Below are 26,308 nucleotides of genomic sequence, written 5' to 3'. Positions count from 1 at the left end.
AGTCTTCTATAATTATGTGTTATTCTTGTATGTGTTATTTCTTCTCTTTACCCCTCTCTTGTTGTTGCTTTCCCTCTTGTTCCTTTCCTATTTCAAAAAATATCTTTCTGAGGGATTCTGGTCTCTGTGGGCAATGTGGAAACATTCTAAATCTAGTAGAGGTTGCTTTTTTGATCCTTGTGGCTGATAAGAATTGAAACAATGTATATCATCTCTGATAGAGTATGCTAACATGAGAATAAGTGATGAAGCTGTGGTTTATTTTTGATAGAATTTACAATCTGGTCAAACTTTGGCAGCGCTTCAGCCTGTCTTTTCTTTTTTCTATTTTTCTTTCTTTTTTTTTTTCTCCCCCTCACCCCTACCCCTGCCAAAGGAGAGATTGTCCCGATTTCTATGAATGCAGTGAAGTTGATGTTTTGTTGCAGGCATCCAGTTACTTGTAGGCCAACAGACCAAATGTGGATTTTCTTTCCTTTTAAAGGAAAGAATGTGGAAGACAGTGTTGCTTTTTCTGATGCTTGACAACTCAGTATTAAAGAGACAGATTCTGTTTTCTTACTCTGCTTTCTGCTCAGCAATAAGTAGATTTTGGAGTTCTGTTTGTGACATCTAAAATAAATCTATAGATACGTGTAACTTTACTATATGATATTTTCAGATAAACTCGATATTTTGAAAGTAATATTCTGAGCACAGGAATTACAGATATAATTTGTATATGTAAAACACATTCTAAACGAATACTTTATTTTACTGTATTTTTAATATTTACGTTGCGTTAGAATAATGTTTTCTATTGCAGATACCATGGACAAAATTGAAAACACATCCCATCTCTTTGGTGAGTTATGAGATCAACTCTTAAATATATTCTGTGTAGCAGAATCTGTCTGAAATATTTATATGGTTCTTGTGACTTGACTCTGGAAATAACTGAATCATTAACTGACCTTTCCTAAGTGTCTTCTGGGTAGTGACAGATCAGGACCAAATGCCTTAATGTTTTTTTTGTTTGTAGGTTTGTTTTTCTTTTTAATCTATGGGTTTGGGCATCAGCAATATAGTGTTTGACTGTCAGCTAATTTTAGTTAAGTTCTTCAGTCGTTATATCTTAATTTGGGTTTACTTGAAGTGTAGGTCTTTGTCCAACAAACCTATTTACAAGTTCCTGCTGCTCTTTTCTAAGGACTTTTCTGTTCTACACCTGTACTCTACCCAATGATCTCAGTTACAGCAGCTTTGATAACGTAACATTTATAGAGTTACTGTCACACCTTATGATTCAGCCTGGATTAAATGTATATATAGGACTCACAAACAATTAGAAGTAATGCTAATTCTTGCATTTGTTTAATTTTGTTCTTTCTTATTAAGTATACTAAGAAGTGTGGTAGCACCAGAAGTGACTTGCTTGAGCATGGTTAAACTTCCTTAATTGTGTTTACTTAAGAATGAATATTGCTTTAACTGTCGTGCCTCCCAGTCTTGCAGTGAATTCCTTAATGTGCCTGTAATTCTTCAGGAATTGGAAGCGACATGTTGTTTTAAATACTTGATGCATTTGCTAGTGACCCAGTTGTAAGGCACTGATGTCTGTGCAGCTTCTTGCTGACACACAGAGCTTGAAGTGTGGTAATGCTGAGCTGGGATGATTCAACCTCTTGACTCTAAGATGCAGCTGCCAAACTAGGAAATCAGTTTAAGCCGTACTATTCTTAAAGATTACGTGCTTTGACCTGTAGTAGCAAGGCCTGATTGTTTGATTTGCTCATATTGAATTTACATTAGCAATCTTTGAGGCCAAGATAATTTTCAAGGTCACCTTTTTTACAATAAGGTTTCCTTGAAACCATGCATTAAATGGAAATTGATAACGAAAGTTCTCTTCAATGTCAGACTGTACAACAGCCTTTTTGACTTCTAAAGGAAGGTGAATTCAGTGGCCTAAGTGTCCAACTTCAGCCCTTTGTTATGATACATCACTGAACTTCCACTGTTTTCATGGGGATATTTTTGCTATGGAGAGCTTGATCAAGTTGGAACATCATCATCTGCTTGCATAGCCTAGGAGATAACTAGAACCCACTTGGCTTGCCAAAGGTACTTTAATTGAGCTGAGTTATCCTTTGTGAAAATACATCTGTTAACGTGGGAAATACTAAGTTATCTTTGCTTATAAGCAATTTCTGTTTCTACATGATAAACAATATAATTTTTAGGAGTGCTTTGGGGATCCAAGGGTGCTATGCAGCAGTTTTTGCTGTATCAAAGTACAGTAGTTGCCAGGGAAAAAAGAATAGACAGGTATCTACATCCAGGGCTTCTTTGTAAATTCCTGTTTCAGTTACACAAACAGCTTAAATCACTGCCTTACTGTTCTTTGCACTAGTCATGTAGTGAAGGAAATTGTTCCAAAGATCTTAAATGAAGAAACCTTAAAAGAGTGGTCAAACATCCAAAAATGGGAGAAATCTTGGCTTCCCCCCACCATCAAAAATAAGGGATTGTTTTTTGTTCTGATTGTTTCTGTTATTGTTTTGGAAGGCAGGTTATTCATTGAGGCAGCTGAGAAAATAATTTTAAAATGTCCGGATTTACTGTTAACAGCTAATGTTTTGGTTGAAGCATCACAATACAGTGAAGTATAAATAAATCCAGAGTAAAGAGATTATTAATTTCTAGGTAGTAGTCAGGACATTTCGTGGGCGAGAAGAGCAAACAAAAATGTTTATGGAGCAAGTGGATAATGAAGACAGGCATAATTAACACAATGGAATAACAAAGATCATGAAAACTCTAAAATTGAGGACAATGCTTTTTAGTGTGATTTGTCTGACCTAGAGAGGGAGTAAATGTAGGAATTCAGAAGGGGCGGTATACGGACAGAGCTAGACAAGGAAGTAACATCAGCTGTTGTGTTTTGAATGAGCTTCTAACGGGACAAGATTTCAGAGCTATATGCTTTAAATTAAGAGCCTTTCCAGGTGGCATGATAAATTTAGGTAACAAATATTGTAAAATAAGTTAGGAAAATTTTGGATTTATTCTGTTGCTGGGAATGAAATTTGGCATTTGATTTATTCCCATTCTCTTCACCCCTGGTAGTTTGCGTTATCAATAATGCGTGTTATAGTTCTATTTAAGTATAACCCTAATTTAAAATAGGATTTAGGTGTCTCGTTCCCTTCATGCCCACCTTCTTTTGTAAGGGTCTCACCTCAAGTGGAAAGGATACAATAGTAGCATACAATTTTACTATAATATGATGTGTTGCAAATTATAGGAGAATGTATCTTTTTAAAAACTACTTCTACTAGATCTCCTGAAGCGCACAGAGTATATTCGCATGTGTGTATACCATATATATATTCAGATTTTGTTTTGAAGATGTAGCACAAAACTTCATCTGCTATCATGAATTTTAGAGGACTAGTTTCAAATATTTTCCGTTAAAATTTTCTGAATTTATTGAATCATTTGGAAAACTCAGGGGGTATTAAATATTTCATGGAAAGAACAACCATATAGGAAGAAAACCCAGATGAGTGCATGTTAAATCATGCCATTTTCAAAATGCAATTTTTGAACATGTGTGTCGTAGATAGTCATGAATCAAGAATTCTGTAATCCAATATTTGACTGGGAGGTCTATTAGAATGCACAAAATTTGAAAATTTATATGAACAAATTTTAGAAAAAAAGGTAATTCTTGTATGTTACAAAAGTTTATGGGAAAATTGTCATGGTAAGAAGTATTTTCTGTATATTAACTTTGTTACCTCTTAAATCTCCAATTTTTTGTTTTCTTTTTCAAGTCCTTAGATAAAGTTGTAATGGAAATGAGCACTTGTGAAGAGCCACGTGCCCCTAATGGACCCTCTCCTATAGCAACTGCATCTGGGCAGAGGTCAGTGATGATACTTACAAGTAATTGATCCATAAAAGTTTAATACTTGTTTTGAATTACTGTAAAACATTTAGATCCCCTGGAAGTTTCCAGAAATATATGGGGATGTAACTTGCTATTGCCATCTCTCTAAAATTTTATTCTTTTACTTCTGGGTGGTGTTACGTATGTATAGTGATAATGAAACTCTCCAGACCCAAGCCTGGAAAGAACATCTGAACTATGTATGGAACCTTCTGAGTGTGTTTCATATGGATGCAACTACTGCGTCAAGAATATACCAAGTTTAATTGATATAAAGTTTTTTTGAAAATTACAGATAGCTTGTCTTCAAGCTATTTGGAAAATATATATAGTGTTGGGGTGGGTTCTCTTAAGTTTGTTTGGTCTAAAACAACAGTATTAAGGGCTATTTATTACTGCGGTGTTTTAAAGTTCTCTTTCCTTGTATCAGGCAAATCTTACTGAAAGATTTCATGCATAGTTTATATCTCAAAAATTAAGTAATTTGAGGAGACGTTATAGCATTACATCATTGACTCTCCTCACCACCCCCCCCAGCAATTTTATCTTTATGGACCCAAAACATTTTTCAGTGGGAATAGTGTGACCCATAGACAGAGAAATGAATTTGATAAATACGATTGCTTTTCTTATTTTAGCTTCTGTATAGGATGTAGAAGTAGTCCATAGGCCTCTATTTCTTCTAGGATACAGCTTGGAAAATGATTGCCATAGAGATTCTCTGTAGGATGAAAGTTATAAAAAGGAAAAGGAATGACGAACCACATAAACTGTGCTTTTAAAACAAGCATTAAAAACAACCCAAAGGCAAAAATTTTAGATGTTAAAGAAATATTTAAAATACAATTTTCCATTCACTAATCTAAAACATTCAGAATGCATAACATTATTTAAAAAATTACAACTGCTTTATCCTTTTTAATACTGGACTGCCTCTTGATTTGGTGTAGAAATGTAACATCCATTTAGAATGTCTTTCTTTTACAGAATGAAAAAAAGCAGTCACTTCATGCTATTTTGCATGTATGTAAGATATTTGTTTTAATGGATGGAATAGCTTATAGAGATAAATACTCACCAGATTGGAATTGTCAAATAATTAATTTGACATTAATTAGTCCTTATGTACATGTAAAGAAGAGTAGGATTTCTACAAAATGTTGTAGACTGCTATTTTTATGTATGTATAACGTGTATTTTATTTTTTTTTGGTACATTTGTCTGTCTTTTTGTGTGTATAAAATATGTGTCATGGAAAACTGCATTAATTGTTATACTTCATGGAGATTGATCTTGATCCAAAGTATTTTCTTAAATGATTATTTTGAGATTAGGGTCATAGGGCAGAGCAGAAGCTGTTGTAAATTAGATTGCTTATATTTAACAAAAAATCGTAAATATAGAATACATTAGGAACTTATTTTATGGTTTATTTCATTTCGTATTTCAGCTGTTTAATTTTGCACCCTTTCATTAGGTATATATCTAATATGTTGGCATTTCACTTTTTAGTGAATATGGCTTTGCTGAAAAAGTGGTAGAAGGAATTTCAGTTTCTGTGAACTCCATTATAATAAGGATTGGCGCAAAAGCCTTTAATGCTTCATTTGAACTTTCCCAGCTGAGAATATATAGTGTAAATGCAAACTGGGAACATGCTGACCTCAGATTTACAAGAATACAAGAAGCTCAACGTGGAGAGGTAAATACTCTCTTCTGCTAACTTTTTTTCGTTGTTTTTTGTGTAAAGGAGGAGGAAGTTGAATTGCAACCTTGTGCAGTGTAGGAAACGTGCTGTTATTGGAAATGGAGGCATTCTGTGCTCGGTAATTTCAGCTGTACTCTAGGAACTCAAGGATGTGAAAACGGTGGGTGTGAGTCAGATCAAATGTTACAGCTCTAGCAGTGGCCCAAGTGGGAAGGGCGAAGACCAGGGCAAGCACGTGTAGTATTCCCCTCCAACATTATCCAAGCACTTTAAACTGCAAACTAGACCAGGTTGTTGTGCTGTTTTTTATTATTATTTTTAAAGCTTTACATGGTTACTTATTTGCTTGTGAGGGTTTGCCTAATAAGGATTTATTTAAGCACTTCTGAGTTTTAATCAAGTTTCTATGCAAGCATTAAACATTTTTTTCTTGGAATAATTAAGTCATATGTATACCAAAAAGTAGCAGCAGTAAAGTACATACCTTACTGTCTGGGAAAAATAACGTAGAAGTTCTAGTTTGATGTACACTATATTCTTTGGATTTCTCCCATGTAACCAAGGTAAAACCTGTACTGACTGTAGGGTTGATTCTAAATATTGTATGTTTTATTGAGGAGGACTTATTTTGGCATGCATCTGGCCTTGGATAAACAAGTGTTTCAAATTTTGCCCATGTTTGTTTATTTAGAGCTGATTATTATGGAGCAAACGGAGTTTACTCAGACTTAAAGGGGTCTGGTAGTTGCTTTTTATGTAGGGAAAGAAACTCTAAGAGAATGTTATAATTTAAAATACCAGAAAAATACAAAGTTCAAAGCTATTTTTCTGACAGTTTGTCTTTCCTGCAGTTTATCTGTAGGCTAATGCTTATGTGTTAATGAAGTCTAAAGAGGAAAACATAAAGTTTGAGTAGATGGAGTTTTGTGTTGCCATATTTTTTGATTTTGTGCTTTCTAAGAAGAATCTGATTCTGAATAATTAGCCCATACACAACAGAACTTTCCTTGAGGAGTGTTCCTTTTTAGTGCAATGAATTCTGGAAACACACATTTGTAGGAACTGTAGTGAATGATTTCTTAGCCATAAATTGTGTTGAAACGTGAAAGAACAAAACCAACACCGTACTATAAAGATAGCTAGTGCTAAACTACATTTGAAAGGAGTCAGCTTTTAGGTTTGCACTGTAGCTACACTCTTAATGCAGTAGGAATCTCCTTAGAATTTTTTTAGAAGCTTCCATTCATGTGGCGTCTCCTGGATGAGGATGGTAGGTAGGTACTCTGCTTTCCTGCAGGTAGTATTTTTGGGGCTACTTTCCACTGCACCTTTCCATCTTATTCACTTCATTGTGTGTGCCTGCTTCCCAAACACATCGGTTATGTTTTACTGAAGTCTCTGCTTATATTCGCATGACTTAGTGCAGTTTTCAAGTTGGCAAAAGAATGACAGCTGAGAAATAAGACACATAGCAAACAAACTCTTCCCTCTTCCACTTTCTATATGGCTGACCTTTTGTTCTTCAGAGAGTAATTTAGGAAGGCGTTTTAGGGAAATAAGAATTAATGTTTCTTTTCCTCTTGATGTCCTGTTCATTTGATGTTCTCCATGGTTTTGCTGCTCACTCATCTTCCCATATTTGATTTTGGCATATCCAGCTGTACCTGCTGCTCTTGTATCATTCTAGTCTTTGATTGCTGTGTCTTCTAGAAGTCCGTGTAATGGATTCAAAGCTTGTAGAGTGTGTATGTGCTCAATGTTTAACTTTCTCTTTTAACTGAAATAAAACACTCCAAAAGCCTCTCTCATCCTGTAGTTTTGCTTCCTTCCCTGCTCTTTTTGTGTATACTGGGATTTAGCAGTTTGAAACTAAATAACACAATCTTTTTTTTTACCTCCACCACAAGCAACCTAGTATGCAGTAATCATGACCTTGATTTTCTTCTGAATATTTTAAATGCTGCCTATTACCTCTGCCTCCTTTGAACCAACTTAACGTTTCTGTGACATTCTAGAGGTAGAGAGAAGAATCAGGGCTTTAATTCCCAACAGCTGTAAGTGGAGTGACAAGTGATGTGTATTTGTTCTGTTCATGTGGCTCTGCATGAAGGACACGTGTGTGTATATATGTACAGATATATACATATACACACGCACACCTGCACATACTTAGGCACGAGTAAACTGTCTATTACATGAAGGTGTTTTTCTCTTTTTCTCTCTCTTTAAAGGTTTTGACTTTTAAAGAAATCAACTGGCAGATGATCAGAATAGAAGCAGATGCAATCCAGAGTTCTAAGCATGAAATCATGAGTGCTCCAGTTCGACTGATTACTAACCAATCCAAAATTAGGGTCACGCTTAAAAGAAGGGTAAACTTGAAACGTTTGAAATATTTTGTTATTTTATGAATTCATTTTTAACTCCTGCTCTTAATGCATACATGCACATTGTAAGGGTTTTGAATTTAGTCCGTGTAAAATGTAGGATTCCCTGAACTAAATTTTTAGTAACATATAATCCGTAAGACTGTAGAGTTTACAAGAATGCAGAATTTGAAGATGAAGACCTTGCACCGGTCCTACTAGTGAAAACATTTGACCTGCAGAGCTTTATTTATAATGATGCATGTTGTCTTACCTCTCTAGATTCAGGCAATATTACATTACTTGCATTTAGAGAAATGCATCAATTTAATATCCAGTGCGTGCCAAACAAATAAAAAGTGACACACAAATATTCTGTATTTTAAGCATTTTATAATTAATGAGAGGAATAAAATAAAATATATGTTTGTTATTATGGTTGGACTCAGTGATCTTAAAGGTCTTTCAAACTAAATGATTCTATGATTCTCTTTATGTGGAGTAAATTTGCTTTTTGGAAAGTGTGGTTTTGCATTCACTTTTTTTTTTTCTGTATTTCATATAAAAATATAAGTATTTAATGGACCCATTTGACTTGTTTAAATTTTTATTTTTCAGTTAAAGGATTGTAATGTAGTGGCATCAAAACTGGTTCTGATTCTGGATGATTTGCTATGGGTTTTGACTGATTCCCAGCTGAAAGCCATGGTACAGTACGCCAAATCTCTTAGTGAAGCCATAGAGAAATCAACAGAACAGAGAAAAAGCTTGGCTTCTGAGACAGCACAGGTACAATAATTGATTGTCTCGCTATATCATTAGCAAGTGTTGCTGTTCTAATGTACAACACAGTGTGGTTAGTTGTGTTAATTTATTTTAGAGAATATTCAGTTACTCATTTTCATTCAGCTATACATCTTAACTTACTCTTGGAATGAATCACAGTAGTATAAAAGAGTTTATTTTACAAGATGACGTGTGTTGATGTTAAATAAAAAAGTTGCATTACTCTATCCACATACTGAGTATTTGGACTTCTGTGTTTACTTAACAGTTGATTAACTGTTTAGTAAATTTGCTCTCCAAATATTTTCTCTTTATGAATTAAAAATAAATAAAGACACACTAAGTGAACTTTGATGTGTGGATGGATAGATATGCTTGCTATAATGATTTCAAATGCTTGTCCAGTTTGTTTTTGTGATACTGAAAAGTTAGCTTTTAGTAAGAGCTTTCCTTCATGCAGCTCTTTTGTTGGAGTATATAGTGCAAAATAATACTGCTTTTAACATATTTTTTTGCTGGCATAGATGTGATGTTGATGCTGCATATAAGATAGTCTTATGTAAATCTTGGTCTTCTTTCAGCACATAGAGTACACCAGGCAAACTGGACTTTGAGTGTTGTTGGGAGGGACCTCATCTTGTCTGTGAAGAAGCAGCGCAAATACACTGATAAAAGATAGTCCTATAAAACTAAAATATAATTTATTGCTAAGCCTGGTTGAGTAAAATCACTTGTGTAGAATCTCTTACAATACAGCTAGTGTGCTGTAATGGAGAGTTTAGTTTTTGTGGTGGTCCTGATGACTTACAAGATGACTTGATGGTTTAGCTATAGCGATCTAATGGTCATCGGTCCATGGTTCTTCAGTTCCCTGTACTTGCATCTCACTCGTTCCCCGGTACTGGCACTGGATTACGTGTGACTCTATTGTGACAAAAATTAAGGAACAAAACTAGCAGAAACAAACCCAACACAAATGACTGGTTTTCTGCTGTTTACTTGCCTGAAGAGCTTGCAACAGAAGTTAGAAAAATACCAGCTCTGCAAGTGACGGGTGTAATGAAGTGTGGGGGAAGCGGAGAATGGGGGATGAACTGGCATTGCCTCTCTGTGGCACCTGGCCATTAGTTTGACTTAGCTTTATTCTAAAATAGCACACTTAAATCTCAGTAATGATACAAGGTGAATGCATGTGGTGCAGATTTTTTTCTTTATTTGAAAGGCCTGTTTTGAGTAAGTAAAGAAATACTTATCCTTGAAAAGAAGGATAAACTTTATAAACCTATATGACTGTTTTTTCAGAGCTCTGCCCCTGCACCCAGCTCCCAGCAGGTGAAAGCACACCAGGCAACAGCAGCACCAGATCAAAATGATGCAATAGTAAAATTGTTTAATGATTTTGATGTTAAGGAAACTTCTCATCACTTAGTAATTTCTCATTTGGACCTACATATATGCGATGATATCCATTCTAAAGAAAAAGGTAATTTTTTTTTTTAAATAGCATGGATGTGAACTGTAATAATCTTCAGAAGACAATATAAGGAATACAGTAATGTTAATCACAGGATGGTTGGGGGTGGAAGGGATCTCTGGAGATCACCTAGTCCAACCCAACTGCTAAAGCAGGTTCACTTAGAGCAGATCGCACAGGAAATCAAGATTCTGTCTTTATTTTAGAGGAATATTCAAAATTGTCTTCCGATGTCTGCAGACACATTTATCATTAGCTAGATGTGTCTATCAGGACAACATTTTGACATTAGATATAATTATTTTAGTGTAAATGCAATTAAAACTGATAATAGTGCTACTAGCTTCAGTGCTTTTCTTGTCCTCTAGAAACGGATTCTGTCCAGACTGATTGTTACTGCTCTTTTTTTTTTCTTTTATATTACAAGTTAACTGGCTTATCAAGAATGCCGTGGCAACATTATTGTGGCTTGAAAGGGTTGCCGTATAATCTGCTTCTGTAATACTCCTTATAAAATACAGACCAACAAAAGAGCAGTCCTCTTTGTGTTACTAATTTAGAGAATTTGGTATGCTCTGCAGCAAGTTGAAAGAATGAAACGAGTGCTTTGAGGTCTTATAATTTTGTGTGTAATATTTGTACATTTTTTTTTTAAATTTAAGGATTGTCAGTGTGCCATATTTATAATTAAAAAAAGAAGACAAATGACATTACTTTCGTACCTTTTAAAAGTGATCAGAAGAGAATGACATAGCAGTGTATATATATATATATAATTTCTAGAGGCATGCAAAGTCTGCTGAAGAAAAGAGTTTGAAAAACTTGGGGTTTAGTGAATGTATTTCCCTGATTGGGGAAAACACTTGCAGAGCAGCAGAGGATAGGGTTGGCTGGCTAGGCATGTATTTCCTTATGTGCAATATATCTACTGCAGTTGGGATTTGTCATTCTTAGCAAGATCTCTTTGTTGGTCCTTTAGTTTTGTCCATGGAGTTTAAATTTAGCAGTGGAGAAATCAGAACAGAGGAGTCTCAGAAGACCTCTTCACTGCAATAATATTTGTAAAATAAAATAAGAAAATATATTTACAATATTCTTGAAAGTACATGTTGACTTTAAGAGACTGATCATAATCACATATTCAGTGTGAGAAGGTTTTTTTTATTCAGAAAAACTGCAGTAAAATGTGTACAAAGAGTTGGTTTTAATGTCATTTAAAACAATATGTGATTTGTTAGTAATGAGTGAGTACAGAACACAGAGTCCTGCAAGCTGACCTGTAGAAACCGGTGAAGACCACCTGAACGAAAATGTTGAGGGAAGACCATGAGATTGTATGGAGAGCTAGTAAAAGGGAGGAAGAAGTAGCTATTAGGTGTTTAAAGGAATGTACCAACATGAGGATTAACATGCTAAATACAATGTCTGGAGAGCTGAGCATTGGTTTATTTTACAGACTCAAATAGACGTGTTACAGGAGGGGCCATGCAGCTTTCCTTCAGCTATTTAACAGTGGACTACTATCCATTTCACAAAGCAGGTATGAATGTTAGCATTTTGTGAATTACCTGTGAATGTAGCTATCTTGCTTCAATACTAAATATTTGTTGTTTTATGTGTATGTAGAGGGCTTGGATAATAATTCCAAAGCATTTGAAATACACGCCTTTTTATTTCCTTCTGTATGCAAAAAGAAACAACAAAGGCAACAACCTGGGAACCAGTTTAATTTCTGTGAATAAGGCAAACACTTCTCACCGTTTTGTTTGATCAACAAAATGGTGTTTACACATTTCTGACATGAAAAAAATTGTGTGTTGACAGGGGAGGGCAATGCAGCAGATTGAGAATTCACTAATTGGATACTTGCAAGAGTCAAATCTGCTAGATTTTTTTCCATAAGGAAGTCTATAATTTAATGTCCATTTCCAAGAAATATTTGGGTTTTTTAATTTAATTTTGTTAAACTAGAATCCCAATGTGTACAAGATCAATTGTGTAGCCTTTTGTTAAGGAATTGTTATTAAATGGATGTTAGCAATTTCTGAAGAAACATTTCTTATAAATCATTCCTAGTAAATATGTTTTTTCAGAAATCTAAAAAAATTAGAAGAGCCAAAGTGTGGGTTTGCTGTTGAATTTGAGATCAAAGGGAATCCAGTAAAGTGGAGGGGCTTTCAGTTGGTGAGGGGCTTGGTTGTGCTTTGTTTTGCTTTTTACTAATACAGAACAGTCATTTTGGCGTGATTATCCACATATATTAAAGGTGCAAGTTGGCCATAGCTTGCCTTGCGCCCTTCTCATCACTCATGGTTGCAAATGAAATCTTGTAGTGTCAGTCTTTTTTTTTCATAAGTAGCAAGTAGGGTTTTTAGCGTCTTCAAAGATTTGACTTAGTGTGGGTCAAATAAACATACACAGCCACATAAAAGAATATGCTTAAGAACAGGAGTATTCCCAGGACATTCTATGATTCTTTCTTTGCTACAGATTGGCCCAATATGGTTTGAAGTTTGTGATGTTGGTTTTCTGTCCTATAAAAGTGGGACCTTACATTACAGGAGTTTAAAATGTGCTTATGTTGTGACCCCCCTGTGTTTTCCATTTACTGTCACTCCTGATTCCTGCTATGTTTAGGTGAGGCTCTGGTCTGTGATTTTTGTGGATTCTTCTCAGGGAAAATATAGGGAACCAGGAAATAAATAGATTGTTCCTTGGAAAAAGATTCTTAGCCAGATTGAACCGTGCACTGCAAGCTCTTGGATGGGCATGTTAGGACCTCACTGAGAATGCTTTTAGGTAATGGCTGCATGGGATATATAACAGGGAGTTACCCTGTTTCCCCCCAAATAAGAGAGGGTCTTATATTAAATTTTGCTCTAAAAGATGCTTGCTTTTTTCCATGTATAGCTGCCTGGACACTATTTAAATTGACTTTTTTAATGAACTGTAACTAGGGCTTATTTTTGGAGTAGGGCTTTTATATCAAGCATCCTCAAAAATCCTGAAAAAGAATGCTAGAGCTTATTTTCAGAGTAGGTCTTATTTTTGGGGAAACAGTGTAACTCCCACTACATGAAACAAGATATAGAAAAGATCATCTGCAGAACAGAGGTGGTGCTTCTAAGGTTAGCATTCTCCTGCAGTCTTAAATGATGTTCTTTGCAAGCGTGTTTAAATAACAGAAATCTAAGGATATCTAATAAGCAATGACAAAAAAAACCTGCCAGAGGTGATGGTGGTTGATCCAATAGGGTGTGTCTGTGGAGGGGAAGGCAACACTCCAGGAAGCATCTTTTCCTACTTTATCTTCTCACCGTTTTAGAAGAGTGTGGCAATTCCAGGGGCAAAGTATCGTCACATTGGTGGGAGTGCCTTTACTCAACATAAAAGGAGCACATATTAATGTTGAAAGGGAGTTCTCTAGCTGTGTAGCTATCATGCCTCTGTATGCTGCTGTATCAGACTGTCAGCCTGGTATGCAAAGCATTCCTACCCTGACGTCGAGGCTCTGCAATATTGTGCACTTAAGGACGACACCATATTAATACTCTAGAACAGTGGGCAAGGAGTAAACAGCTGTATACTTCTGTGACTGTTACCAGACTGTTTTTTGGTTTTCATAGAATCATAGAATGGTTTGGATTGGAAGGGACATTAAAGATCATCTGCTCCAACCCGCCCCGACGTGGGCAGGGGCACCTTCCATTAGACCAGGTTGCTCAAAGCCCCATCTAGCCTGGCCTTGAACACTTCCAGTGACGAGGCATCCAGAACTTCTCTGGGCATCTGGTTCTAGTGCCTCACCAGCCTCATGGTGAAGAATTTCCTCCTTATATCTAATCTAAATCAGCCCTCTTTGAGTTTAAAGCCATTATGCCTTGTCCTGTCACTACATGGCCTTGTAAAAAGTCCTTCTCCAGCTTTCTTGTAGGTCCCCTGTAGGTACTGCAAGCCTGCTATATGGTCTCCCCAGAGCCTTCTCTTCTCCAGACTGAACAACCCCAACTCTCTTAGCCTTGTCTTCACAGGAGAGATGCTCCAGCCCTCTGATCATCTTCCTGGCCTCCTCTGGACTCATTCCAGCAGGTCCATGTCATTCTTATGTTGGGGGCCCTGGAGCTGAGCACAGTACTGCGGGGGGGAAGAAGGTGGGGGGTGTCTCACGAGAGTGGAGAGGGATAATCAACTCCATTGACCTGTTGGTCACACATCTCTTGATGCAGCCCAGGATACGCTTGGCATTCTGGGCTGCAAGTGCATGTTGCTTGGTTTTGTACCTCTTTGGCCTATGGAATATTTAGAAATACTTAGAATATTTAGAAGTAGTTCTTTTGGTATAGTCTTCTTGCAAATTGTGATTAATCCTTCCAGAATCCTTCAGGAAGAAGCCCTCAACAATTAATTATCTTTGCAAATCGAGTTCTTGTGAGTTTTTGTTGTTTATTTGTTTTTGTAAGAGACCCCACTCAGAAAGACTTTAAAGAGAGTCTGAGACATAATTGCTGTAGGGTAAATTTCAAACCCATTGAGCATCAGGCCTTCTAACAATTGCCTTTCATTGTACATAAGAAAAATGAAATAGATTGTGTGGCCATTGACTGTGATAACTCTAACATAAGCCAGAGTGTTACTGGATGTTGTAAACCTGTCCGTTCAGCCATCTATCACTTTTTACTAGTCCTCCCAGACCTGTTCTCACAGACGCTTTTATCCACATCCATTATCTGTGCAGCTGATGTGTTGCTGGATGGTGATCAGAGAAAGCTGCTGCTTTGCCATCATGCAGGACACTTTGCAGCACAGGAAATTCTTGATCCAGCTGATGTATTAAGACAATATGAGAAACTGGAAAGCATTTTCTTCCTGGGCAACCAGCAGTAAATTCAGGTGGTAGCAACATCACTGCCAGCTCCACTAAAATACTGTTTTCTTGTTACAGTCTGGCCTGTATCTTCACTTTCACAGGTAAATATGGCAATTATACCTCCATATATAGAACTTTAGAATCGCTGAGAATGGAAAGCACTTCTGGAGACTGTAGTCCAATCCCTGTCATTAAAGAGGTGTCAGTTAAAGTAAGCTTTCCAGGATTGTGTCTAGTGAGGCTGTGAATAGCTCCAAGGCTAGAGACTCCAAACAGTGTCACTAGGTGACCTAGTCCATTGTTTAATCACCCTCACAGTAGAAAAGCTTTTTTTAGTGTTTATGTGGAATCTCTTCTGTTTCAGTTTGTCTTTATTGCTTTTTGTCTTGTCACTAGGCACTACTGAGAAGAATCTGACTCCATCATCCTTATTACTCCCCTTCAGGCATTTGTACATGTCACTAAGATCCCTCTGAGCATTCTGTTCTCCAGGCTAAACAACCCCAGCTATCTCAGCCTTTCTTTGTATGACAGATGTTGCAGTCCCTTAAGTATCTCTGTGGCCTTTGCCTGGACTCACACCAGTAAGCCCATGGCCTTCTTGTACTGGGGAGCCCAGAACTGGACCCAGTACTCCAGATGTAGTCTCACCAGGGTTGAGTAAAAGGCGGGGTTCACCTCCCTTGACCTGCACGCAATGCTTTTCCTAAGCAGCCCAAAGTGCTGTTGGCTTCCTTTGCATCAAGGACACATTGCTGGTTCATGTTCAACTTGTCTCATGTTTTTTTGCTGCAAAGCTGCTTCCCAGCTGATCAGCCTTTAGCCTGTACTCAGCTGTTGGACTTAGATATCCCTTTGAAGTTCATGAGATTATTGTTGGGTCACTTTTGTAGCCTTTTAAGGCCCATCTGAATGGCAGTGCAACCACCTGGTATATCAACTGTTCCTCCTAGTTTTGTACCATCTGAAAAGCTGTTGAGGGTGCAGTCTGTCCCGTCATCCAGGTTATTAATGAAAATATATTGACCTCAGTATTGGCCCTAGGAATACACCACAGATGACTACCTCCAGCTGGACTTCGTGCTGCTGATCCCAACCCTTTAAGACCAACAGTTTAGCCAGTTTCCGGTTCAACTCACCATGTACTTACCTAGTCAGTATTTCATCATTTTGTCACTGAGCATGTTACAGACAGTGTTGAAAGCCTTGCTAAAGTTAAGATAAACAAGATCCACTGCTCTTTCCTCATCCGTCAAGCCTCATCTCATAGGAGAAGGCTGTAAAGTTCATCAAGCATGAACTTCATAAATCCATGCATGTCTACTCCCAGTTACTTTCCCGTCCTTCATGTGTTTTGGAATGTTTTCCATGATTATTTGATCTCTTGCCTTCTGTTACCTTTCTCCGTTGCCTTCTTTGAGGTGAGGCTGACCAGCCTGTTCCTCTTATCTTCCTTCTTATAGACAGGAATGACGTTTGCTTTTTTTCAGTCCTGAGGAACCTCTCCTGATGACTGTTCAGTGATGCCTCTCAAAGATTATTCGGTGTGTCCTCCCTATGATGTTGACTGGCTCTCTCAGCACTTGCATGCATCTAGTTCTGGCCTGGTGCATGTTTCTCCCATGTGCTTCTTCCTCCTGCTGCATGTGTTAGTGTGCAAGTGCTTCAGGGAGGAACCTGCCCATACTGACCTCCCAGAAAGGGGTCTGAGAGTTTTCCCTCTAATGCTGCTGTCCTGTAGGTACTTCAGAGTTTATGTGCATATTGCTTGGGGTGACCCCACTTCAGCCTTTTTTTTTGAGAATCCCAGCTTCATGGACTTGAATTTAATGTTTCTTTTCCCTCTTGCTTTCCTTCTCTTTTCCTCTCCGTTCCTTTCTCTTCTTCCTTATCTAGAAAGATGTGAGTAACCATCAAAAGACTGTGAGGCCCGTGAGGGTGGGGAATAATGTCATCTCTTGTGATAGGCTCCTCCCTTAAAGTTTCTTCCATGCTGAAATCTTTGCATTTAGACTTGACACCACGTATTTTTCCCCAAGTATCTTCCTATTTTGATAGCAGTCATATCTACTCATCCCCACTGCAAGTATCCAAAACCACATTAAGTTAAAAATAAAGTTTTCACATGCTGGTATTTAAAGAGTGATGTACAGCTTAATAGATGTTAATGGAATTGCATCTGTTATTATTCAACAGGTTAGGCTCTCCTTACAGGGACTGAAGAGATCACAACATCTTTCAGAGGTTTAAATACTTGACCAACAGAAACACGTTAGGAATAAAAGAATTTCTACTGGGCTTGATTTTTAAGGCTGTGTGCTGCAGCACTGATTGAACTTACTTTCCTGTTTGTGTGCTACAAAGGTGCTAGAGAGCCAAGATGAAAAGAATGCGTTTCTGAAAAGGGACCAGGAACTTCTTAAGACACAAGTCTGGCAGAAGGATGCGTTTGGAAAAAATAAGCATGAGAATGTTGTTCTGTTACTTGCTCTCACAATTTTTTTCAGTGAAACATTTTTTTGCATGTTCTCACATAGGAAGTTAATGTGTCATCAGATTTCTCTGAAGTGGAAATATCCAATGGTGTTTTGAGCATTAGTTAGTGTGGCAGGTGGCAATATTATGTTGTTTTCTGAGTGAATGTGCGAAGCAGTGAGGCTTATTTTTATGTAGTATATAACTTCTGTTTCAATGTCTGTTATAACTTCTGTTGTTCTATAGTTACAGCATGCAATGAGATTATATTTTGAAGAATTATGAAATAGTGGAAACTTGTTATCCAGTTAGAAGCAAGCTTTCGAATGAGTTAATATTTCCCCCATTCCTCTTACTTGCAGGAGACAGCTGCGATCACTGGATGCATTACAGTGATGCCACTAAAACCAGAAGTGGATGGGCCAAAGAATTATTAAATGAATTCAAAAGCAATGTTGAATTGCTTAAGCAGGCTGTGAAGGATCAGGTCGTAGAGTCTCCCCCCAAATCACCACCTGCTGTATCTCCTCCAAACCTACAAACAGGTACTTTGTTTACATCACTAATGCTTTAGTTCCATGAAATGTTAAAATTAAGCTAAAAAAGACTGTTCTTGTCAATGATTCCATCACTGTTCTTTCCTACAGGCAAGGAACAGATACCGAAAGGAACATCTAGGGCTTCCTCTGTATCTTCCCAACAACCAAAGGGCAAACTGATGTCTAGTCCTATTGTGGTTAGACTTGCAGATTTCAATATATATCAGGTACATTTCTTCAAGTTAGTAAAACTGGGGCTACTTTGCCCTTGACTGTTACGTAATTATGATTTTTAAGGGACAGTTCTGAAGCCCATTGAAATTAACAGAAGTCTTTTCATTCATTATTGGGTTACACCTTTATGGGTCTGCTTCTGCATTGTTAAAATCGGTGGGTATTTTCTTATCGATTTTATATTATATACCCTATCACAATTATGTTTTGGATCCAAGTTCTACTGTTTTCCAAGTCCTGACATTTGGAATTTCATGTTCTTGTAGTACTATGTTAGGTACCCTGTATTTTGATATGTTGTTTTGTATTTCATGCCTTTCTTAAGGTCATCTTTTTCAAAATACATGGATTTTTTTTTTTTTTTTAATGTGGAATCAAGGGGGTTTAAAATTTTTCTTCATCCCCTTCCTCCCTCAGTGGTATTTTGAGTAGGCCTTTTAACCATTCTTTTTTTTTTTTTTCTTCCCCCTCATTTATTTCAGTGAGTACATAGTTTTAGTTACTGGCTGTAGTCCAGAATCACAGAATGGCTGGTGTTGGAATGGACCTTTGGAGATCATCTAGTCCATCCCACCTGCCATAGCAGGTTCACCCAGAGCAGATTGCACAGGAATGTGCTGTGGTGGGTTTTGAGTGTCTCCAAAGGAGGGGACTCCACAACCTGGGCAGCCTGTTCCAGTGCTCTGGCACCCTCAAAGTAAAGAAGTTTCTCCTCAGATTCAGATGGAACCCCTGTGCTTCAGTCCAGATTCACTCTTTCATGTAGATAGGAGTCAACTGGAATAGAGAAGGATTATATCTCTAAGGCAGAATGATGGTGGCTTAGGAGGATCTATTCTAAGTTTTAGGTCCTCAGAAAAATGCATAGTGTGTGCCAGAAGTCATTGTGATTTCTACTTGCTCTTGTTCCAGTTTTCAATGGTTTTTTTTGTCATATCGCTTCTGGTAGAGTGGGAGGTTGTGGCTTGCTGCCAGGAGCCTTCATCTGTGTCTAAGTGGTTTTATATCATTTTGTACTGTTGGTGTTTTCATTTGCCTTCTGCTCGTCAGGTGCTTGTCTCCTCCTCCTCTCTACGCAAATACATTTCAGTTTTTTAAATTGTCATTGTTTATGTGCCATTTACAAAATATTATTTTTCTAAATAGATTTGTTACTACTTGAACTTTTGTGTGTGTTAATACAGAGATGTTTTCAGCTTGAATACAGCTACACAGAGTGAAGCAGGTTTATAAAGGTTATATAGTCATTATTTCCAGTGAAACAAATACAAGTAGACATCATTGTATATTCAATATTAATAAGTTGGCTGATTTCAAACTGGCAGTCTGACCTAGTAAGTGTTGGATGAAAGAATTTTGTTTTGACAACATACTTTTTAAACTAGGGTACATTCCAAGAAATTTAAGCCAAATATTTATCAAAAGGTGACCTCTTTCTTGTTTCATAATTTACTTTGAAAGTGGAGCATTAGTGTTCTATAGTGTCTTGGTTGTCCTGTGCCACTGACCTTTGGGCATTGCCAAGTGTACGTATCTCTGCCAGGTGCACGCTGAACACCTCGCTTAGAGTAAACAGCCAAGCATTGGCCCACGTACTGGAATCCATCCTGGTGACAGTACCAGGACTTCCTAACGCTTGTGTAATAAACTTTTCTAGCTTATTTATCCCTTGTCACCTAGGTATGGGATCCATTTGGACAGACGGTATGCAAATATACCTTGTCCTAGCATAAATTCTTACACAGGAGCTATAGTGTTTGCTGTAAAGATATTGGATCATTCTAGGCTTCTACTGAACGCCTTTGAAAGTGCCCTGCTGCCTCCTGCCTCATGTGAAGGACAGGGAACTGGTACCGTTAATACTCTATTTGTGAGACTGTTCTGGGCAGATCGCTTCTACTTAGAAGGCAGCTGGGTGTTTCTCAATGTCTGCACTTTATGTAGCTGGGGATCTACATCTGAGAGCAGTGGAATGTTACCCTGCTAGGGGCAGTGGCTTGCAACTACAAATGTTAATGATTCATAAAAATGTAATGTATTAATGAAGTTAATGTTTCTCTTTTACAGGTTTCAACAGCAGACCAGTGTCGTTCTTCCCCTAAAGCTCTGATATCTTGTAATAAGAAGTCACTGTATCTTCCACCAGAAATGCCAGCTATTCATGTTGAATTCACTGAATATTACTACCCAGATGGAAAGGACTTTCCTAGTAAGACTTTTTTTCTGTACTGAACCATTAATTTTGTGTGTTACCTTCACCTTTATGAAACTTATACTGATTCCAGGTTGACAACTGGAAATAGGTAATGGCTTTCTAAAATTGAAAGAACAGAAGACTGCTCCATTTCCACAGTGCTTGCTTCTGGCAAACTCCTATAAACACGTTCTTTTAATAAACATGGTTTTTAAGTCTGAAAACACTTAGAGCATTTTTGAGACCTAAATTCTTCACTCTTCAACATGCATGTATTAGTTCTGCAGTTACACTGTCTGGCTGCATAAAAGAACCTAGTGGCTATGTGAAAGAACTCAAACTATTGCAGTAGTATCTAAGATGTAATGAAGATCTGCTGGAGTTATTTTTTTTTAATGTGCTATGGGGCTGGCCCTGTTTCATATACAGAAGTGTCAATGGATTTCTTGGGAATGGGACTTGAGGACAGCAAATCTTCTTGGTCCTGCCCTTCCTCTGTAATGAGGAAATTCTTCTCCTCTCCTCAGACTTCATTCAATTTTCATATTAGCTTTAACATTCAAAAATTCACTTACTTCCTTGAAGTGAGAGAAAGAAGCATCACTTTAGGTATCCTCTAACAGTTTCTTCTTCCTTGGGACCAAAGGAGTGGGTTTCCATTCTTTCTCTGATGTAAAATACTCATGAAATATAAGCCCGCACTAATTTAAAAACAAACAAAAAACAGAATAAAAACCTCTAAATATTTTACTTGTTCTCATAATGTTATTTTGTTTTCTCTTTTAGTTCCATGTCCAAATTTGTATGGCCAGCTGAATGCTTTACAGTTCACCCTGGATGAGAGAAGTATTCTTTGGCTAAATCAGTTTGTGTTGGATTTGAAACAAAGTCTTATTCAGTTCATGGCTATGTACAAGTTAAATGACAATTCAAAATCAGATGAACACGTTGATGTTAGAGTTGATGGACTAATGTTAAAGGTACGCTGTCATTGAGGAGGGCTTTTGTGGTTCTTTGGAGGAAAATACTTTTTCTCTTATTCTGAAAAGCTTTTAGCCAAGCAGCTTAAGGAATAAATGAACAAACAACCCACGCAATAAGCAATGCTGCTCTGGAAAGCTATGCAGAATATGATGAAGACAGACATCTGCCTTCTATACTACTTCGTCTGTGTCCTTGGAGTATTTTGGTTTTGTATTCCAGACCTGACTGGGAGTATTAACAAATCGTTTCACTGTGTTCTATGAAGCTGACATAGCAGAAGAAAAAAAAATTGAGCACTGAAGTAAAAATATAGAGCACAAAATTAATATTTGCACTCTATTTTAATGCAAGGGTGCTCCCTTGTTCCTCTGATTGTGGTATATTAGAACCCTTGTTAATGAATACTTGGAGTAAAGTAGTTCATCTGAAGGCTTATTTCCTTCATCAAACAAATTCTGCGTTTTTAATGGAACCTTAAAAGGATATGGTTTGTACGGAATGAAAACAACTAGTGAGAACTAACAACCAGGCAACTACAAATACAGAATGATCTAATATGAATTACTGTATCTGAATAGCCCAGTAAGCTACAATGAGATAGAAGTACTCTGAAATCCCTCAAACCTTGATTCATGTTCATTATTTAATCCCTGTCTTAATTGCATTATTTTTATTCTAGCAAATTGTTTTTCTATTATTGGCATGCCTGATGTTTATGTATCATATAGTTAATTATTATATAGTTACCTATTTGGTTATTTTTTTCTGAGTCTTTTTACTTATATGGAGAAGCTTCATCACTCTCATCTTCTAAGTGTCTTTAGGATGACTGGTTTACTCTGATCTTTCTGGATTCACATGGTGATATTCTGATGGAAGGTAGTATCCCTGATAATAGCAAAACTAGTGTGGCCAAGGCCCGTGTTAGCAACATCAGATAGAGAATTTGGCATGAAGTATATATTGCCTTTAAAAGTTGCATTTACAGATATGCAAGTCAAATCCAGTACACGGAACTGTTTTGTATTTTTGGAGTTGGAGTATATTTTTATGATGAAAAAAACTTATTAGGATGCTGTGTTAGCACATTTAATTATTTCCTTGTATCTTACCTTAGGAATAAAACACTGTACTAATTGTTAGTGAAAAACCCTATGTGACAAATTAGATTGAAAAACAGAGAATTAGAATTTGGAGTTCAAAGTTGTAAATACTTGAAACACTTGAAGAAGCTGTCTGCGAGGCTGTTACTAAGACTTCTCAGCATAATATAGCTGACCTAAATCTAAACCATTCAGATAAGAAAAGCCTGAGACCCTAAATGTTTTCATGCAAACATTGAGTTTTAGATGTGCCAGCGTCCTTCTTAAAAATGAGAGAGAACAAAAATAATAATCCATGAGCCTTATTTATCCCTATTCTGTGTTATTACACTTGACTTCTCATAAAATTATAATTATATTCCTTTATTTTAGCTGTCATGAATATTATTTTATTTGTCGTGTACCCTCTTAACCTACATATTTATAACTAGATGAAATATATTTTTCTCTTGCAGTTCATCATCCCTTCTGAAAACAAACCTGAAATTCATAAAGATCAGCCTCGTGCACTTTCCATTCAAAGTTCAGAGATGATTGCTACGAATACAAGATACTCACCAAACTGCAGGCACTCTGATCTGGAAGCTTTGTTTCAGAACTTCAAAGACTCTGAATTTTTCAGTAGAACTTTCACCACATTTCCTAAGTCCCAGAAGAATTTTAATCTTTTGCATCCAATCTTCCAGAGACACGCTCATGAACAAGATACTAAAATGCATGATGTTTATAAGGGCTATATCACCCCAAAATTGAATAAATGTGCATTAAAGACATCTGCAGCTACGGATGTTTGGGCCTTGCATTTTTCCCAGTTTTGGATAGATTATGAAGGAACGAAAAGTGGGAAAGGCCGACCAATAAGTTTTGTGGACTCATTCCCGCTTTCGCTTTGGATCTGCCAGCCAGTGAGATTTGCAAAGTCACAAAAAGAGCTTTTATTGCACGATCGGACACCTTGGAACATTCCAAAAAGTGAATCTAGTGATCTTGCTAATAGGCTGCAACGTAAAAAACTTCTCAAGGAATATTACAGCACTGAAACGGAGCCTTTAACCAATGGTGTTCCAACCTCGGACACTTCAGGGGTGCTTTCTGAAAGCTCTTCCTCTGATGCAGATATACATGTTCTAGTCCACGTTCAAAGACACGTCAGCATGCAGATCAATCATTACCAATATCTTTTTTTGCTGCTTCTCCATGAATCCCTTGTATTGCTCCTGGAAAACTTAAGGAACGATGTGGAAGCAGTGACAGGAAAACCTGCACAGCAAACAGATGTCTGCATTGGGATCCTGCTGAAAAGTGCAGAACTGGCCTTACTGCTCCATCCAGTGACTCAGGGAAGCCCTTGTAAGTCTGCACTTGTGGAAGAAGAAAGTCCCACGGCACCAGAGCTCTCCCCTTTGGGAAACGGGGAAGCTCTTATTTCTGAGAGTAAATTAGTTGGCAATAAGATAGAGCAAGCTGGAATTTCTGATTTTGGTTGTGTAAATGACTGCAAGCCTCTGAATGCTGAAGCTAATAAAGGAATTTTGATAGATCCTCTTTTGTTTAAATCAGACAGTAATACGGATTTTCAGAAAGGGACGTCATTTTCAGATGATGCATCGGATAAAGGTTTGGGAGATACAAGTGAAGGAGCAAGCAGTGGACTTTTTAGTAGAAGTGATTCAGAGGAGGTTTGTGGACCTCTAAGTGAGAAAAGTAGCTTTCATCCTAGGGATTCAGTGTCCATTTTAAATAAGAGAGAAGATTCTACTGAATTTTTCATTGATAAAGAGGATGACAAAAACATATTCTCAAATAAGTTAAATGAACAGGAAGGTACAACTGAAGGTTGTCCTAACCAAGTCACTGACTTGGAAACAGAAACTGCCTTAGAATCTGAAGAGCTTGAAATCAACAAAGAGAAGGTGACTTCAGTTAGGATGTTTGCGTCCCAGTCTTCATCAAGGTACAGAAGATCTAATACTAAATCAATTTTCCTACTGTTTGAAAATATTAATCAGTATTCTTGGGCACATATTTTAGTAATGGTCAACAGAGGTGAACATCTAGGAGGTGAAAATTTGAAAATCATATGAAGATATAAGTTATGCAGTATGTCGCATTCAGTGAAAGCTAAAAGGAACTGATAGTTATGTTAAACTGTTTACTTTCAGTTTAAATGTTATGAAGTGTGTATTGAGAAAAATATTGACACATACCTACAGGAATGCATGTTTCTTCCATGCTTATCTCCCTTTCTTGCTAAAGGATTATTTAATAATCAGATTTGTTCTTTTATATTTTTTTAAAGTAACTTCTGTGTAATTTCTTTAATTTTAAAGAATAATTTCCTGATGTCTTTATATTTAAAAAGTGCAAAGCCTAAGGAACGCTGCCCGTCCAACCTCCCTGCATTCTCTGTTTCTTACAAGAACATGAAGAGAAGTCCATCACAAGTCTCTCTGGATACCATCTCTATTGACAGTATGATGCTGGAGGATCATTTGATAGAGAGCGATGGAAGTGACAGCCAAAGCTTTCTGGAGAAAGGTATGTAGGTTTAAGAAAATATTTTTAAGCAATACATGAAAATGTTGATTTTTGCTAAGTAATACTCAAAAGGATTGTAGTGCAGCAAATCCTGGATACTTTATGGCACTATTTTTGTTAGCTTCTCCAGTCAGTAATATCAAGTCTATTCACAGCACATCATTTAAAGGGAAAGCAATATGGTGTGATACTTAATTAGACAGTACTTGATTTTCCCCTCTTGAGGAGAATAAAAGCATTGCAGTGCTATGTCGCAGCCCTGAATTAAGCAGAACTGTTCCCTGCTTTGCTTAAAATCCATTGACTTGACAGTGTTTGTACTCTGAATCACTGTCGTGCTTGAAGTGGTAAAGGAGCTTTAATTTTAAGAGTAGATGAAAAAGAAATGGATTTTCACATATACTCGCCATGTGAATTACTAGGCAGGTAACTTTGGTAGTCTCGTTGCAGCTTGTTCCTGACGCAGCAGTTCTCAGCTGTTGACTAACAGCAGGTGTTTGTCCAGTTTTTGCTAATCTATGTGTGAGCGTTTGCTCCCAATCTGAGGGAGGAATTCGGGCATATGCTAACTATGTCTATATGGTCTGCAGTATTGTGGACTTATGCAACTGTAATGTTCTAGTAGTGCTCCAGCAAAACCAATTAAATAATTTTCTAATGTCAGGAAATAAGAAAACTTTATTGGTGCCTCTTTTGTGATAGATTCTACTTTGAATAAAGAACGACTGTATTTTTTTCTGTGGTATTTCTTTTTATGCTAGAGCAATAATAAGAAGAGTGCTTCACTCGCAGACCTGTTATATATTTGGATTGCATGTGGTTATGTGGGAGTATGCCGTAAAATACGTTTTCCATTTTAAATAATCTTTATGTGTCTTTTTAGCTTGTTAAACAACATTAAACTGCAGGTTAAGTCTGCATGCTCTCTAGTTGTCAAGGAAACGCTGCCATGATCAGTCTAATGAAAATATATATAACTTATTTCTCTAAATATAAACCTGCAGACATTTGCTTTAAAGGCACTTGCAGTGTTTTAGATACATGGATTGGAATATTTAATCTTGTTTTTTTTTCTGCTGAATTGGTTTTATATTTGATTTGGAAGA

At 37.0% G+C, this 26,308-nt stretch overlaps 1 protein-coding gene across 2 annotated transcripts in view; it reads left to right on the top strand.

Annotated features, from left to right (window-relative positions):
• The window catches only part of BLTP3B (bridge-like lipid transfer protein family member 3B), a 59,407-nt gene that overhangs the window by 16,635 nt on the left and 16,464 nt on the right, over positions 1–26,308 (top strand). For both annotated transcript variants that reach the window (XM_071800419.1, XM_065838020.2), the window contains 13 exons: positions 806–844; positions 3,819–3,910; positions 5,447–5,636; positions 7,874–8,014; positions 8,627–8,797; positions 10,097–10,277; positions 11,725–11,808; positions 17,973–18,155; positions 18,258–18,376; positions 20,451–20,592; positions 21,364–21,557; positions 23,120–24,618; positions 25,027–25,202. In XM_071800419.1, the coding sequence (XP_071656520.1) occupies positions 806–844; positions 3,819–3,910; positions 5,447–5,636; positions 7,874–8,014; positions 8,627–8,797; positions 10,097–10,277; positions 11,725–11,808; positions 17,973–18,155; positions 18,258–18,376; positions 20,451–20,592; positions 21,364–21,557; positions 23,120–24,618; positions 25,027–25,202 (3,211 nt within the window). The remainder of the gene's footprint in view (positions 1–805; positions 845–3,818; positions 3,911–5,446; positions 5,637–7,873; positions 8,015–8,626; positions 8,798–10,096; positions 10,278–11,724; positions 11,809–17,972; positions 18,156–18,257; positions 18,377–20,450; positions 20,593–21,363; positions 21,558–23,119; positions 24,619–25,026; positions 25,203–26,308) is intronic.

Source organism: Patagioenas fasciata, chromosome 1, assembly GCF_037038585.1.
Source record: "Patagioenas fasciata isolate bPatFas1 chromosome 1, bPatFas1.hap1, whole genome shotgun sequence".
In the NCBI taxonomy this organism is placed as follows: domain Eukaryota; kingdom Metazoa; phylum Chordata; class Aves; order Columbiformes; family Columbidae; genus Patagioenas; species Patagioenas fasciata.
Note: the sequence above shows the minus strand (reverse complement) of the source record. Positions and strands in the feature narration are given on the sequence as shown.